Raw genomic sequence first — 17,396 nt, forward strand, 5'->3', positions numbered from 1 at the left:
ACTGCAGTACTTTCTAAAACAAGTGAATATTGAAGTAAAATTAAACAAAGAAATGGCCTTTTTTGGCATTATCGACAAAAAAGTTTACAGCAATGTTTTGAATTTTATATTAATTTTAATAAAAACATTCATATTTAACATGAAAATTAAAAAATGCATCACAAACTTCAATATTTTTAAGAATTATCTTAAGCTAAAAATACAGACAGAAGCAGAAATTGCCCTCATTAAAAACAAACTTGAAAAACATAATCAAAAATGGATCCACTTTATTAGATATTTTTCAACCAATACTACTTAGATAATTTCTTTGAATACATATGTGCCCATAATCTTAACACTAGTATGTTTTATGTTTTTATTAAACGTCAACCTAACGTATAACTTTAACCCAAGCTAGAATTAAGAGCTTTTTTATTATGATTTGAACATGTTTGAAAATGTTATGTTTATATTTTTTGTATTTTTTTCAAGAACCGTCTAAACACATTGTTTGTTGTGTGTGAATGCGTGTGTGTGATTATGTGTGTGTGTGTGTATGTCTGTGTGCGTGTTTTGTGTAACAATATATGTTGTTTGTGTAAAGACTTTTATGAATGTTTACACTGTAGCATATTTCGATATACTTATGTACATCTCAAAATAATTTGAATGAATGTGACTTTTATTTTATAGAACCCATGTTTTATATTTGCAAATGTTACTGGTGTCAATATAAATATCAAACATGGAAAAATAAATGAGAAAAAAAAAATTAATAAACAACTCAAAAATCAGTTACATAATTTTAGTGCTTTTTTTGTACACACTGCAATGACATTTTAATACCACATTAACAATAACAGTTTCATAGAAAAACTTAAAGCATGAAGTGTTTTTTAAGATGGTAACATGTCACAAACTATAATATGCTCTCAACATTTTAACTACCATAGCACAATGGAAAAGTCAGCGCTGTAAAAAAGCTAGTGAGCACCCAGAGTTATGCCCTGCTTCTTTTTTTGGAACAAAGGATTAATTTTTAACAAGGTCTCTTATGTTCGTATTCAACCTCTGACTACATGCCGTTTTCCAACTACAAGCGGCGCAGTCAATAGTAAAAATACTTAAGAATGACACGCTTTAGATATCAAATGCACAGCTGTCGATAAACCACAATAACAATTGCATGAATTTTTGTATTACTTCAACATTTTAAAAATACATCAGCACAATAAAAAGAAGATATTTATGTGCCGTAAACGATCTAGCAAACACCTAGCGTTTCTCAAGTATTCGTTTCCATGGTTACCCAGTTGCACTCCTCCTCTTGGTTGGGTCATATGCATACGTTTTAGGTACCGGGCCAGTTCCCGCCTTTCTGAACTCCATGTCTTCGATAACTTTCCTGTTGACTGCACTCTTCTTACGTTTTGAATCCTCCATTACTGAAGTAATAAAGTCAGGAATTTGCAGCTCATGTGAGTCTAAAATTATGCATTCAATATGGAAGAAAAATTGAAACTATCAATAATATATTATAAATATAAAACCTTGACTTTATCTATGTATCGAACACTCGCTCAGAGCATAAATTTGGCTATCCAATTGCTGCATCAATTAATGCAGGAGGCAACTAAGATATACTCAAGAAAGCATAACAAACTATTTGTTAAGGTTTGATACTATACATATTCCATCTGTCACATGCTAATAATAAAACAGATATATCTACTTACGCAAACTTTGATAAGAATATTGTTTCACAAATGGGTATGATCATGAACAAAAGTACGTTAAACAGTTAACCTATTTTTTATTGAACGTTAGTTATGACTCATATATATCATTTAGCCTTCCAATACCTAACAGTGGAACAAATAATTCCAATACTTAACAGTGCAACCAATAATTCCTAAAGCCTTCCATACATAAATACGCCTTGCAACAATCCACCTAGTTACCTAAAACCTAAATGCCATGAAATAATGCCAAGAGGAACATACTATTCCTAGAGCCTTCCATATATCATTGAGCAGTATGATAATTCATTGACAAATGCTATCTCTAAAGCCTTCCATATATCATTAAATCTTGTAATAATACACCAGTGTACCTACTACCCCCATATGCCCTGCGTTTACCACTGAGCCTTGCAATAATTGCCAACAGTACCTACTATCCATAATGCCCTTCATGGATCATCCTGGCCAATAATAATTTACAGTGGTACCTATAGTGTGTCCATACATCATTGCAGAGTGGTTTCAAATTTCCATAGTTCCTTCCATATACAAGTATCATGGGGCCTAGAAAATCCCTAGCTGTATCTGCTATCACAGATATGTCATTGATCCTTGTAATAGTTCGCAGTGTGACTTGATATCCTTGAAGCCTTGCATATCTGATTGAGACCAGCATGAATCCACAGTGATACCTACTATCCCTCAAGTCTTGAATACATCGATGAACCCACGTATATTCAACAGTTGTACCCACTATCCTTTAAGCAATTCATTCAAACATTAGCCTTGCAATAATCCATAGTTGAACCTACTATTCTTAAAGCCTTACATATATCAATGACTTAAGTAATACTCCCCATTGCTTAGCCTACAATCCCCAAAGTCTTAAATATATGTGTCTTGTTCTGAGAAAACAGGGCATACTGCATTAGCACAGGCTAATCAGGGCCAAAACTTGACGCTTTTATGACATTTTTCGTTTAAATGAAGTCTCTTCTTGGCAAAAATCCAATTTAGACTGCACAGGCTAACCTGGGACGACACTTTACGCACATGCATTATGCCCAGTTTTCTCAGAACGCGACTCATATCAATGAACCAGTTATAATCCACAATAGTACCTGCTATCCACGTAAGTCTTACATATAACATTAAGCCCACTTGTATTTCACAACTATCCTTAAAGACATTCATTTATCATTTAGGCCAGTAATATTCCACAGTGGCACCTACTATCCTTAAAGCCTTGAATATATTATTGAGCCCAGCTACACGTTTACTCCCCAGTGGTACCTATACTCCACGAAAGTATTGAATATATCATAGGTTATACTACACAGATGTAATTACTTACCCATAAGCCTTGTATATATCATTTAACCAAGTTATGCTCCACAGTAGAACCTAGTATCCACTTAAATCTTGTATAATCAACAAGCAAATTTGTTGAATTGATATCCCCCGCCAATATGCTTCTGGACACACATACCAAATTTCAATGAAATCCGCCTAAGCACTTCCAAGATATGGCTCCGGACACACAAAAAAGCATTTTTTCAAGATACAAAGGGCAATAACTCTGTTATTAACAGATGGTGTACAATGCCATTTGGCGTGCATAATCCTATTATCCATATATATATACTCATACCAAGTTTCATTGAAATCCGCAAAAGCACTTCCAAGATATGGCTCCAGACGGACGGAAGGATCGACGGAAAATGCCAAAACAATATCCCTCCGCCTAAGGCCGGGGATATTAAGCCAAGTTATACTCAACAATGCTATCTTCTATCCCTAAAGCCTTATACATATCATTGAGCCTACTTACACTTCAAAGTGTTATTTGCTCTCCCTTAAGCTTTGCATATAATTTTTAGCTTTGAAATAATCCACAGTTGTTAATACCATCCCTATGGCCTAGCCTTAATATTTTAATTGTGCTCACACTCCATATTGGTACTTACCTATACTTAAAGCCACGCATGGATTAATTAGACTTGTTATAATCTATGATGGTTCCTATTATCCCTATGGCCTTGAATATTTCATAAAGCCCAATTACACTCCTCAATAAATACTGCTATCCTCACATTAGTGAATATCTCATTTAATAACTTTGCAATAATGCACTCTGGTACCTACTATCACTATGGCTGTGCATATATCTTCGAGGTTTGCAATAATGCACTCTGGTACCTACTATCCCTATGGCCTTGCGTATATCTTTGAGCTTTGTAAGAATCGGCTCTGGTACCTACTATCCCTATGGCCTTGCATATATCATTGAGCTATGCAATAATCCACTTTGGTACCTACTATCCCTATGGCCTTGCATGTATCATTTAGCTTTACAATAATCTACTCTGGTACCTACTATTACTATGGCTGTGCATATATCTTTGAGGTTTGCAATAATCCACTCTGGTACCAACTATCCCTATGGCCTTGCATATATCTTTGAGCTTTGTAAGAATCCGCTCTGGTACCTACTATCCCTATGGCCTTGCATATATCATTGAGCTATGCAATAATCCACTTTGGTACCTACTATCCCTATGGTCTTGCATGTATCATTTAGCTTTACAATAATCCACTCTGGTACCTACTATCCCAAAAGCCTTGCATGTATCATTTACTTTTGTAATAATTCACTCTGGTACTTACGATCCCTAAAGCCTTGCATGTATCATTGAGCTTTGCAATAATCCACTCTGGTACCTACTATCCCTATGGCTGTGCACATATCATTGAGCTTTTCAATAATCCACTCTGGTACCTACTATCCCTAAAGCCTTGCATGTACCATTCAGCTTTGCAATAATCCACTCTGGTACCTATTATCCCTATGGCTGTGCATATATCATTTAGCTTTGCAATAATCCACTCTGGTACCTACTATCCCTAAAGCCTTGCATGTACCATTGAGCTTTGCAATAATCCACTCTGGTACCTATTATCCCTATGGCTGTGCATGTATCATTTAGCTTTGCAATAATCCACTCTGGTACCTTCTATCGCTAAAGCCTTGCATGTATCATTGAGCTTTGCAATAATCCACTCTGCTACCTACTATCCCTATGGCTGTGCATATATCATTGAGCTTTGTAATAATCCACTCTGGTACCTACTATCCCAAAAGCCTTGCATGTATCATTTAGCTTTGCAATTATCCACTCTGGTACATACTATCCCTATGGCATTGCATATATCATTGAGCTTTGCAATGATCCACTCTGATACGTACTAACCCTATGACAGTGCATATCTCATTGACCTAAGTAATGATCCACTCTGGTACCTAATATCCCTAAAGCCTTGCGTATATCATTGAGCTTTGCAATAATCCACTCTGGCACCTACTATCCCTAAACCTTGCATGTATCATTGAGCTTTGCAATAATCCACTCTGGTACCTACTATCCCTAAAGCCTTGCATATATCATTGAACTTTGCAATAATCCATTCTGGTACCTACTATCCATAAAGCCTTGCATGTATCATTGAGCTTTGCAATAATCCACTCTGGCACCTACTATCCCTAAAGCCTTGCATATAACATTGAGCTTTGCAATAATCCACTCTGGTACCTACTATCCCCTTGCATATACCATTGAGCTTGGAAATAATCTACTCTGGTACCTACCATCCCTATGGCTTTGCATATATCATTGAGCTTTGCAATAATCCACTCTGGTACCTACGATCTCTATGGCTGTGCACATATCATTGAGCTTGGCAATAATCCAGGCTGGTACCTACTATCCCTATGGCCTTGCACATATCATTGAGCTTGGCAATAATCCACTCTGGTACCTACTATCCCTATGGCCTTGCATATATCATTGAGCTTGGCAATAATCCACTCTGGTACCTACTATCCCTATGGCTGTGCATATATCATTGGGCTTGGCATAATCCATTCTGGTACCTACTATCCCTATTGCCTTGCATATATCATTGAGCTTGGCAATAATCCACACTGGTACCTTCCTACTTTTCCTATGGCCTTGCATACATGTATATCATTGAGCTTGGCTATAATCCACTCTGGTACCTACTATCCCTATGGCTGTGCATATATATCATTGACCTTGGCAATAAACCACTCTGGTACCTACTATCCCTCAAGCCTTGCATGTATCATTGAGCTTTGCAATAATCCACTCTGTTACCTACTATCCCTAAGGCTATGCATATATCATTGAGCTTGGCAATAATCCTCTCTGATACCTACTATCGCTATGGCATTTCATATATCATTGAGCTTTGCAATAATCCACTCTGTTACCTACTATCCCTATGGCTATGCATATATCATTGAGCTTGGCAATAATCCTCTCTGGTACCTACTATCCCTAAGGCATTGCATATATCATTGAGCTTTGCAATAATCCACTCCGGTTTCTACTATCCCTATGGCTGTACATATATCAATTAGCCCAGTAATACTTGGCTGGAGTATTCAAGGTTATAGGGATAGAGCCTAGGGAATACTGTGGTACCTACTATCCTTAAAGCCTTGCACAAAGCCCTTGCTCTCTGGCTTGACTTTTTCATTGTAGATCTGTGGAATCTTGAACACTCGTTTAACTACATCTGTCTTAAACAGCATGGCCACTATAAGACTCATTATGTTGTTTACCGTCCAGTAAAAGGCAAGTGCCTGAAATGGTGAACAATTCAAAATAATTCCTCACTTTCCTCTTCTAGTGATTTTAATACAGTACCTGTACTTGGATGCATTTGTGTGCGCACATTTTAATGTCTTTAGTTGTTGACCAAAGGTTGTAAACTAGAGAAGAAACAAGAGATGTGTTTGCCAGAAACACAATGCCCCCTATTGCGCCGCTTTGAAATAAAATTTCAATATATCATTTGGCAGGTTTAGAAATTATCTCCCATTTAAAGATTATTACCTCCCTTGGATTGTATTTTTTACTTTCGACCTTGAAGGATGACCTTTACCTTGACCTTTCACCACTTAAAATGTGCAGCTTCATGAGATACACATGCATGCCAAATATCAAGTTGCTATCTTCAATATTGAAAAAGTTATGGCCAATGTTAAAGTTTTCGGACAGACGCACAGACTGACAAGCTGACATACAGTTCAACCGCTATATGCTAACCTACCAGGGGCATAATAAAACTATAATACATGTGCGCCTTTTCTAATATGTATTTGCTTAAAAGCAACCATGTTTATACATAAGACAATATTGCACAGATAAGTTCCTTGTATTCCTCCAATTTCAGATGACATAATGAAAACATTTTGAGACATGCATTTCAAAATTTAAATGAAAAGATTAAAAACAAGCAAATTCGTTGAATTGATATCCCCCGCCAATATGCTTCTGGACACAAAAGTGTTATATTTGACACTTAAAAAAGCATTTTTACAAGATACAAAGGACTCCGTTATTAACAGATGGTGTACAATGCCATTTGGTGTGCATCATCCTCTTATTGATATACATACCCATACTAAGTTTCAATGAAATCCGCCAGAGCATTTCCAAGATATTGCTCTGGACACACACAAAAAGCATTTTTTCAAGAAACAAAGGGCCATAACTCTGTTATTTACAGATGGTGTACAATACCATTTTGCGTGCATCTTTCTCTTATCCATAAATATCCTCATACCAAGTTTCAATGAAATCCGCCAAAGCACTACCAAGATATGGCTCCGGACAGACGGACGGAAAGACGGAAGGACGGACGGAAAGACGGACAACACCAAAACAGTATCCCTCCGCCTATGGCAAGGGATAACAAGCAAATGTACAAGTTCAGTTTAAAAAAAAACATGTTTGTAAACACAGGACTCCGGCCAAAATTACACAAAAATATGGAAAATGAAAAATCAATTTATGGTCAAAGAACTTTGTCCACGTTTGAAAATCATATCAATTAAATCATGCTATGAAAATACAAATACCGGTAGATTAAAATGATGATATCTTAATCTTACCTTGTTACTTTTATGACAGAGTAAAAAGGGATGAGTCTTATATTTAAAGATTACTATCTTAGGAGCAATTACCACATTATTGTTTTTTTTTTGTACATTACAATTCCTTCCCAATTTGATAAGTAAACATCAGACGCATAAACTAACACAGTTGCATATTTCTTTCTTTCTTAACCCTTTCCCACTTAAAAGCAAAGTGAAATGGCTATGTGCAAACAGCATAAAACCAGAACAGCCTGCAAGTCATTCGCAGTCTGTTCAGATTGTATGCTGTTTGCTGCTAATCAGTAGCTAAGGGATGGATATGAAGCCTTTACAACGTGAATTTAGTAATAAAGGTATTTAATTAAATTTAACTTTCTATGGGACTACAAATGCATCAACATGTGTATCTAAGTGGTAAGGGGTGCTTTCTCCAAGTACAAAATTTGGTGAATATTGGCATATGAAATAAATTGTTTATATCAATAACAATTTGCATCCAACATGTAATACACCAATGTGTATGCGAATAAACTAATTTAAAATATCAGTAAGCTTGCTTACCGCAGGCTGACTGGCTGTGATGACCATAGCTACTACAGGCATGGCTCGCATGAACCACTTCATGTGATGGGCCATATGGGACGCCTTTGTAGACTCAGATCCAACCTGGAAACACACACACCAAAGCTCTTTTTATATAAGATATATCACACTTAAGCACACCCAAGCCCTTTCAATACAAGATAAATCACTTAAACACACCAGAGCTGTTATTACATTAATAAATAAACCTTAATACTTTACACCAGAGCTCTGAGTATACTAAATTTATCACTTAAGCACACCCAAGCTCTTACTATACACAATCTATCACTTAAGCACACCAGAGCTCTGAGTATACTATTTTTTTTCAATTAACACACCCAAGCTCTTACTATACAAGATATATCAAGATACACTCTGGCTCTGACTACACAAGATTTATTACTTAAGCACACCCAAGCTCTGATAATGCTAAATTTATCATTTAAGCACACCCTAGCTCTGAGTATACAAAATTTCTCACTTAAGCACATCCAAGCTCTTACTATTCCAGATCTATCACTTAAGCACACAAATGCTATTCATATACTAGATCTTTCATGTAATCTCACAAAGCTATTAATATACAAGATTTATAACTTAATCGAACCAGAGCTCTTACTATACAAGATCTATCTCTTAAGCACACCCAAGCTATAAATATATAAGATTTATCAATTAAGCACACCAGATCTCTTAGTATACAATATATATCATTTAAACATACACATGCTATTAATATACTAGATCTATCACCTAAGCACACAAAAGCTATTCATATACTAGATCTTTCATTTAATATCACAAAGCTATTAATATACAAGATCTATCACTTTGGTAATTACTTCACCCATGAACCAGAATGATTTATCTGCAATGATAAAGCTATAAACCATAGGTACAACCCAAGGAGATTATTAACCTCCTACAGCTTTGAATAATATATTTTATGCATAAGTAATTTTCACTTAAATTTATAGCTTTAAACGTATGCCCTGAATTATAATTTCATGCTATGGTTTCTATAAACCCAGAAAAAAAATTGTTAAAAATAAACTGAGTCTATGCTTTACTACAGTAAAAGTGTTCTATTTATATTATGTAAATTGACCAGACACAGGAAATGATTTCATGATAAATGTGAGCAAGTAAGAGTCATAAAGTAAGTTTTGGGTCAAATACGGGGGTAAGCATCATTCAGATATGGGTGTTAGCATTCATCGTTTTAAGCATTGGTAAAATATGGTGTTAGCATAGGTAAGATATGGTGTAAGCATAGGTAAGATGTGATGTAAGCATGGGTAGATATGGTGTAAGCATTGTTAAGATATTGTTTAAGTATTGGTAACATATGGTGTAAGCATTGTTAAGATATCGTTTAAGCGTTGGTAAGACATGGTGTAAGCATTGCTAGGATATTGTTTAAGCATTGGTAAGATATGGTGTAAGCATTGTTAAGATATAGTTTAAGCATTGGTAAGATATGGTGTAAGCATTGTTAAGATATTGTTTAAGCATTGGTAAGATATGGTGTAAGCATTGTTAAGATATCATTTAAGCATTGGTAAGATTTGGTGTAAGCATTGTTAAGATGTGGTGTAAAAATTGTTGTTATATCATTTAAGCATTGGTAAGATATGGTGTAATCATTGTTAAGATATTGTTTAAAGCCACACACCTTGAAATGAAGTACACGTTAATCAATACATAAAGATGTAATTTGAAAGTGTGAAAAATTGTCCTTAAATCTATAGCTTAGTTAGCAAGAAATTTATTATTATTTTAAATTGTTAAACCGAAAGTAGGATTTCTATACTTATACGTCCCATTTGGACAAACGCGATTAATTTTAAGTTTTACAGCGTAAACAGATGCATTTCTACCTTGTAACCACCAGATATATTCTAATTGAGATAGATAAAATTAAATCTTTAGCCTAGTTTGCATGTAATTTATTATTTTTCAAACGGTACCGCATTTAAAACCGAAAGTAGGATTTCAAGACAAATACGTCCATTTCGACAAACGCGATTATTTTATAAGTTTTAAAGCCCAAAAGAGACGGATTTCTATCTTGTAACCACCAAATATATTCTAATTGGCATAGATAAAATATGTTTCTTATTTATACTTAAATTTTATATGCCATGTACTTCATTTCAAGGTGTGTGGCTTTAAGCATTGGTAAGATATGGTGTAAGCATTGGTAAGATATGGGTGTAAGTATTGGTAAGATATGGTGTAAGCATTGGTAAGATATGGTGTAACCATTGTTATGATATGGTGTAAGCCTTTGGTAAGATATGGTGTAAGCATTGGTAAGATATGGTGTAAGTATTGGTAAGATATGGTTTTAGCATTTTTAAGATATTGTTTAAGAATTGGTAAGATATGGTGTAAGCATTGTTAAGATATTGTTTAAGCATTGGTAATATATGGTGTAAGCATTGTAAATATATTGTTTAAGCATTGGTAAGATATGGTGTAAGCATTGGTAAGATATAGGTTTAAGTATTGGTAAGATATGGTGTAAGCTTTAGTAAGATATTGTGTTAGCATTGTTATGATAAGGTGTAAGCGGTAAGATATGGTGTAAGCTTTGGTAAGATATGGTGTAAGCATTGGTAAGATATGGGTGTATATTGGTAAAATATGGTGTGAGCATTGGTAAGATATGGTGTATGTTTGGTAAGATATGGGTGTTAGTATTGGTAAGATGTGGGTGTAAGCATTGGTAAGATATGGTGTAAGCAGTAGTAAGATATGGTGTAAGCATTGGTTAGATATTGGTGTTAGTGTTGGTAAGATATGGTGTAAGCATTTGTAGGCTAAGATTTAAGCATTGGTAAGATATGGTTTAGGCATTGGTAAGATATGGTGTAAGCATTGGTAAGATTTGGTTTAAGTATTGGTAAGATATAAATGTAAGCATGAGTAAGACATGGTGTAAACATTGGTAATATATTGGTGTACGTATTGGTAAGATATGATGTCAGCATTAGTAAAATATAGGTGTAAGCATTGGCAAGATATGGTGTAAGCATTGAAAATATGTGGTGTAAGCATTGGTAAGATATGATGTAAGCATTGATAAGATATGGGTGTAAGTATGGGTAAGATATGGTGTAAGCATTGGTAAGATATGATGTAAGAATTGGTAAGATATGGTGTAAGCATTGGTAAGATATGTGTAAGAATTGGTAAGATATGGGTGCAAGCATTGGTATGATATGGGTGTAAATATTGGTAAGATATGGTGTAAGCATTGGTAAGATATGGTGTGAGCATAAGTTACATATGGATGTAAGTATTGGTAATATATGGGTGTAAGCATTTGTTAAATATGGTGAAAGCATTGGTTAGATATGGTGTAAGCATTGTTATAATATGGCGTAAGCATTGGTAAGATATGGTGTAAGTTTTGGTAAGATATGGTGTAAGCCTTTGGAAAGATATGGTGTAAGCATTCATAAGATATAGTGTAAGCATTGGTAAGATATGGTGTAAGCATTTGGTAAGATATGGTGTAAATATGATTGTCAGTTATGCAAGTAATCATGGCTAAGATATGTGTGTAAGAATGGATCTGATATTAAAGTAAGCTTTAATCAGCCATTCTCGTTTTTTTGGTGCCATAGACCTTGCAAAATAGTAAAAAATCAATGTCATTAGATCATACAATTAGAAACGGTTTTCAAAAGAACAATTATTCAGAAGTATGAGCATTTTTTTGCTCTAATCAATTATTTACCTTTTTCAAAATATTCACAATCGTATTAATTAGAGTATTTTTCAAGTAACGGAAGTTAAACTTCTACTTGGATCATTTTATTGTCAATCCTTCTGTTCTGGAGATATAAATCGGAAATTTCTGGCAAATGACGATATCATGAACACATTCCAACGTATGGTACGATAGAATCATGATACAAATCACCAACAGCTGATGAGATATTTGACTATTCAGATGGCATAGCTTTTGTTTACAGTTATTCCTTCATTTTGCATTAGTTACATTTACATTGCAAGAAAAGAAAAGATCAACAGAATAATTTTGTATATTTTTTAAACCAGCCATTCATTATGTATCTGACATAACAGCATGACAAGCCCTAGAAACCAACGTATTTGCTGTGTAACACTTAAACAAACAAGCAAAAGTAAAAAGTAACGGAAGTTAACAGTAACATCAACTTTTTTCAAATGACAAACACGGTCCTTATTTTCTTAGAATACAATAAAATATAATATAATATTTAGTAGCTAAATATAAATAAAAATTTTAGTAAGGTTACTGGAAACATATTCACACACATACGCGGCATTTTGGGAGCGTATCGACAACCTCACAAATAAGAAGAATGTAGTTTTAACTGGAACATTCTAATACAAACACACGAATAACTTTCTAAATTTCAAATTATACCATACAAGTATTAATTTATATGTAGCGCAGCGTTAGATACATATTGACACCAACCTATGCGCCGCCACGTGTGAGTAAATATATATTTTTAAGAAATGTGAAATGTAACGGAAGTTTATTTTCCGTTTACTTCGTTGTAAATTTAAACAAAAAAAACCATATGCTAAGGCTAGTTTTATCACAACTATGTAAGTATTTGTCATCATACACTGCAGAAATGGCTGTTAATATTTAAATAAACATACTGAATTACTGTGGTAACAGCCCTAAAAACTAGTAACATTTTTAACTCATGAATATTGGATCTACTACTCAAACTTCACCATATTATATATAAATTCACACACAGATTCGATCGCCTAAGCAACATTCTTTACATGTTTAAGACGACAAACTTCTAAATAGTTCATATTTGCAAACTTTACATGCGTTAATGGTCTTTCAGATATCAGTATGTTTGGAAACGGAAGTTAATAATTTTTTACCTCTGTACTCTGTTCATATATTCGCTCAATAAGATCAAGTAGATCACTCCCTGGTGTAAAGAATCTTTTTCTAGACCCATAAGCGTACGGCACTAGGATCTTCGTTAAGATATCCAAGTTTCGTCACGTTTTGATGGCCAGTGGAAAGATATTTCTCTCTTCCCAACTTCGTCCATAAAGTTGATTTTTGTTTTGCTTTCTGTGTCATCAATTTCCGTAACAAACCCTATGTACCACTCAGAATCGTACAAAGCTGCACAATAATCACCAATATCAACTTTATTCCATTGCTCAGCGTTACTATTGTCAGTGTCTGCGACTCACTTAAGGTTAATCGATTTATACCGATTTTATAACAGATGTTAACGGTCACAGAAGTTAAAATATGGCAATGTTTTTGGCACTTTAAATAAGAAAACAATGAAATTAAAGAAATTAAGTGGTCCTGATTTTGTATATAAGCAAAAAATTAAATTGAAATGCAATCAGTGACATGAAAACTTATTAGAATTTCTGTTTACTGCAATCACGGAGGTTAATTTCGTTTTTATCCTTCTCTATCCGTGATTCTGTATGTGATCATTACCATAAATATCTTTATGATTATATATAAACAGAATCGATCTTTGAAAAAGCCGAGTTATACAACTTTCAAATAAAGTCAACCACTGCTTTATATAACGTGCATATGTTTCAAACAGTATTCTATAACAGCGATCACGGAAGTTAACAACTTTTTGGCGACAAGCAATAATGCTGTAGAAAAAACGTAAAAACTATCATGTAAATGTTACCATTTGTGTAAGCATCTGTCTGATACTAGATAAAGCATGGATCAGAAACTATATTAACATACCTCTACAATTAGCAACAGGGAGGCAAAGGTGACAACAGGCAGCACAAAGTAGGGGTCCGGCACTGTGAGATCCGTGAACCAGAGGGCCCCTCCCGACTTGAAACTCTCCACGGGGAGAGCGGCCATGCTTCTCAGTCCGAGAAACATGGACAACATCAGCGGAAACTATCAAGAGAGAGAAAAAATACAAGTCAAGCTGTAATAAAACGGTGTTAAATGCATGGGTGTTAAGTGTCGTCCCAGTTAAGCATGTGCAGTCCGCACAGGCTTATCAGGGATGACACTGTCTACCTCAACTGGATTTTTGTAAAGAGGAGACAAAAAATTCCATGAGTCAAAAATTGTAATCTCTGATGAGCCTCTGCGGTCTTCGCAGTCTAATTTGTGAAGACACTTTGTGAACATCTATTAAAACCCCTTTTCACAGAGCTCATATTTAAAAATCTCAAATATTACAATGACGTTAAGTGCTGATTATTGAGTATTACTATACTTCACTTCATTTTGCATAGTAAATTTTCATAGGTCCAAAAAGTGGGCCATGTGAAATGACGCTGGAAAATTATACCGAACCCCCCCCCCCCACCGAAAACGTTTTTATTTTATATATAACTCACTAACTGTAAGGCCTTTAAAAAGAAGCACAGGTTTTCCACAAATTCCCTTTAATCTAAGAATTGATAAATGCTTTTCAAAATATATATAATACATCAATTTTCAATAGGCACTTGGTTTAACAAAAAAAAAATCATATATCTCTACATGCATCAGTTTTTTGAAAGCCAAGGTCATTAACTTTTAAACATAGACTTTTATGTGTTTCGTTTTGACAAATATGATATTCTGAAAATGTAAATAGCTGCGTATGTACATGCGTGAAAGCAACTTAAGACACACTTATTTAATTAAAAGCAAAGGACGTACTATGTGTTAATTTGATCTCAATATTTTTAATTACAGCAATTTTGCAATAATAAATGAAGTGGCGTTCTGGGCATAATTCATGTGCATAAAGTAACCTCCCATATTAGCCTGTGCAGACAGACTGACACACAGAGTGCAAACCATAAGTCCCCTCCGGTTTCACCTGTAGGGGACAAAAATACAGACAAACTGCCATTGCTCTGCCAAAATATTCGCAACCCAAATTCCTTTCTTTGCCTTCATCCACAAATTAAGGACATTAAACTGTACAAGTTTGAGCAAGATCCATCCAGAAGCTCAAGATGAGTTCAAAGCAATAATCTTCTGGACATAAAAACTTAAGTACTGACAGACAGACAAGTGCAATTCTTAACTCTTTCAGTGCTGGAACCGAATTTTGAAGGCCTTTGCAAACAGTTTGGATCTAGAAGAGATGCCACAGAACGTCTCATCAGGATCCAAACTGTTTGCTATTTTGATAGTATTCATTGAAAGAAAAATCACAGAAAATGCTAATTTTAGAAATTCAGCAGACAACATTTTTAGCAGACAACAAATTTCCCAGCATGCAAAGGGTTAATGCCTTCCACTCCAACCGGGCATAAAAAAAGCAGTGAATCGTAACGCAAAACATAGCTTTAAAGTGATTTGTTTGCCCTAAATAACAGCCTCTTAACAGGAAGTTTCGCAATGGCAAGAATTAAATTTTTTCCCAAAACATCTGACTAAACTTTCCGTAAAATGATGCCAAACTTTTCCAATAAACTCAATAATTGTTTTTTTTAGTTTTAACACACAGCTATATAATTCTGTATCACTTTATAATTTAAAAAAATGCAGTTAAGCATGCACTTACAAACCATGGAATACTGTCATTTATAATCATATTAATAATGATCCATTTTGCCTGATTTCATGGTTCATCGTGCTATTTTTCCAAACCCAAAAGGCACAGGTTGTAAAATATAAAGCAACAAGAGGGCCTGAAAGGCCAAGGGCCGCTAACCTGAGAAACAAAGCAGCTGACCTGTTCTGTGCAGCCCAAGATATCATTAGAATGTTCTAACCAAGTTTCATGAAGATTCGACAATAAATGTGACTTTTAGAATGTACACAAGGTTTTACTCAAGCCATATAAAGAATGCCCTGCCCTCCTGGTGGCCATGTTTTTCAACCAACTGGAACCATTTTCAAACTCGTCCAAGATATCATTAGAACCAATGTTCTGACAAAGTTTCATGAAGATTGGACCATCAATTTGACTTTAAGAGTGTTAACAAGATTTCACTATAGCCATATAAGGAAAAAATGCCCTGCCCCTGGCAGCCATGTTTTTCAACCAAGTGGAACCATTTTCAAACTAGTCCAAGATATCATTGGGACAAATTTTCTGACCAAGTTTCATAATGATCGGACAATAAATGTGGCCTCTATAGAGTGTTAACAAATTTTTACAATAGCCATAAAAGGCAAAATGCCCCCCCCCCCTGGTGGAACCATTTTAAAATCTCCATGATATTTTCTGACCGTTTTTCATGATGATCGGAAAATAAATGTGGTCTCTAGAGTGTTAACAAGATTTTACTAAAGCCAATGTTTTTCAACCAACCGGAGCTATTTTCAAACTCGTCCAAACTATGATTGGCACAAATCTTCTGACTAAAATTCATTAAGATCGGACAATAAATGTGGCCTCTAGAGTGTTAACAAGGCAAATGTTGACGCCACATGACGGACAAAAGGCGAGTAGAAAAGCTCACCATGAGCATATGTGCTCAGTGAGCTAAAAAAAATACACGCTATAATCCAAAACACAGCTTGGAGCTGCATTACCTGCACAAGTGGCGCGTAGAGAGATTTTAATGGATTTATCTCATTCTGTACCATGAACTCTCTCAACTGTTGTGCGTACTTCGCAACTAAAATGGACAAAATCTGTTACACTGTAAAAATGAAACTAAAACCCAATATTCCATTCTCTTAAACCTTTCCCACTTAGAAGCAAAGTGAAAATGGTTATGTGCAAACAGTATAAAACCTGAACAGACTGCGACTTCTTCAGTTTCTAAGGTTTGGAGTTGAAGCCTTTAAAACTTGAAAGGTCTAAAATTCAATTTAACTTTCTAAGGGACTTCAAAAACCTAAAAATACGTATCTAAGTGGTAAAGGGTAAATACGTATCTAAGTGTTAAAGGGTTAACAACCCAGCCAACTGAAAACTAAAAATGGCGAGGCAGAGGCCTACGCGTATCCCCACGCCTAATGTTTGACCCAGGGGCGCCCCTGGGTTGGTAATGGGGCCATGTATAGTTGAGATTCAGCCTATTGCCATAAGAGATGTTCAGTATTAATTTGAAGTAAATCTGTGTTGAAATGAAGAAGTTAATGTAAAATAACCTAAATCAAGAAATGTGTTTGTCGGAAACACTATGTC

General features: G+C 35.0%; 1 protein-coding gene across 3 annotated transcripts in view; it reads right to left on the reverse strand.

Moving 5' to 3' along the window:
- Positions 1-773: 773 nt before the first annotated feature.
- LOC127856267 (mitochondrial inner membrane protein OXA1L-like) overlaps positions 774-17,396 on the reverse strand; it is a 43,103-nt gene continuing 26,480 nt past the window's right edge. For 2 of the 3 annotated variants that reach the window (XM_052392375.1, XM_052392374.1), the window contains exons 5-9: positions 16,796-16,881; positions 14,039-14,203; positions 8,251-8,355; positions 6,234-6,390; positions 774-1,427 (exon numbers count right to left, since the gene is read on the reverse strand). In XM_052392375.1, coding sequence (XP_052248335.1) covers positions 1,288-1,427; positions 6,234-6,390; positions 8,251-8,355; positions 14,039-14,203; positions 16,796-16,881 — 653 coding nt within the window. In that variant the 3' untranslated portion in view covers positions 774-1,287. Of the gene's footprint in view, positions 1,428-6,229; positions 6,391-8,250; positions 8,356-14,038; positions 14,204-16,795; positions 16,882-17,396 lie in introns of all 3 variants that reach the window. The other variant, XM_052392376.1, reaches the window with a different exon arrangement.

The sequence above is a fragment of the Dreissena polymorpha genome, chromosome 13 (genome assembly GCF_020536995.1).
Source record: "Dreissena polymorpha isolate Duluth1 chromosome 13, UMN_Dpol_1.0, whole genome shotgun sequence".
NCBI classification, from domain to species: Eukaryota; Metazoa; Mollusca; class Bivalvia; order Myida; family Dreissenidae; genus Dreissena; species Dreissena polymorpha.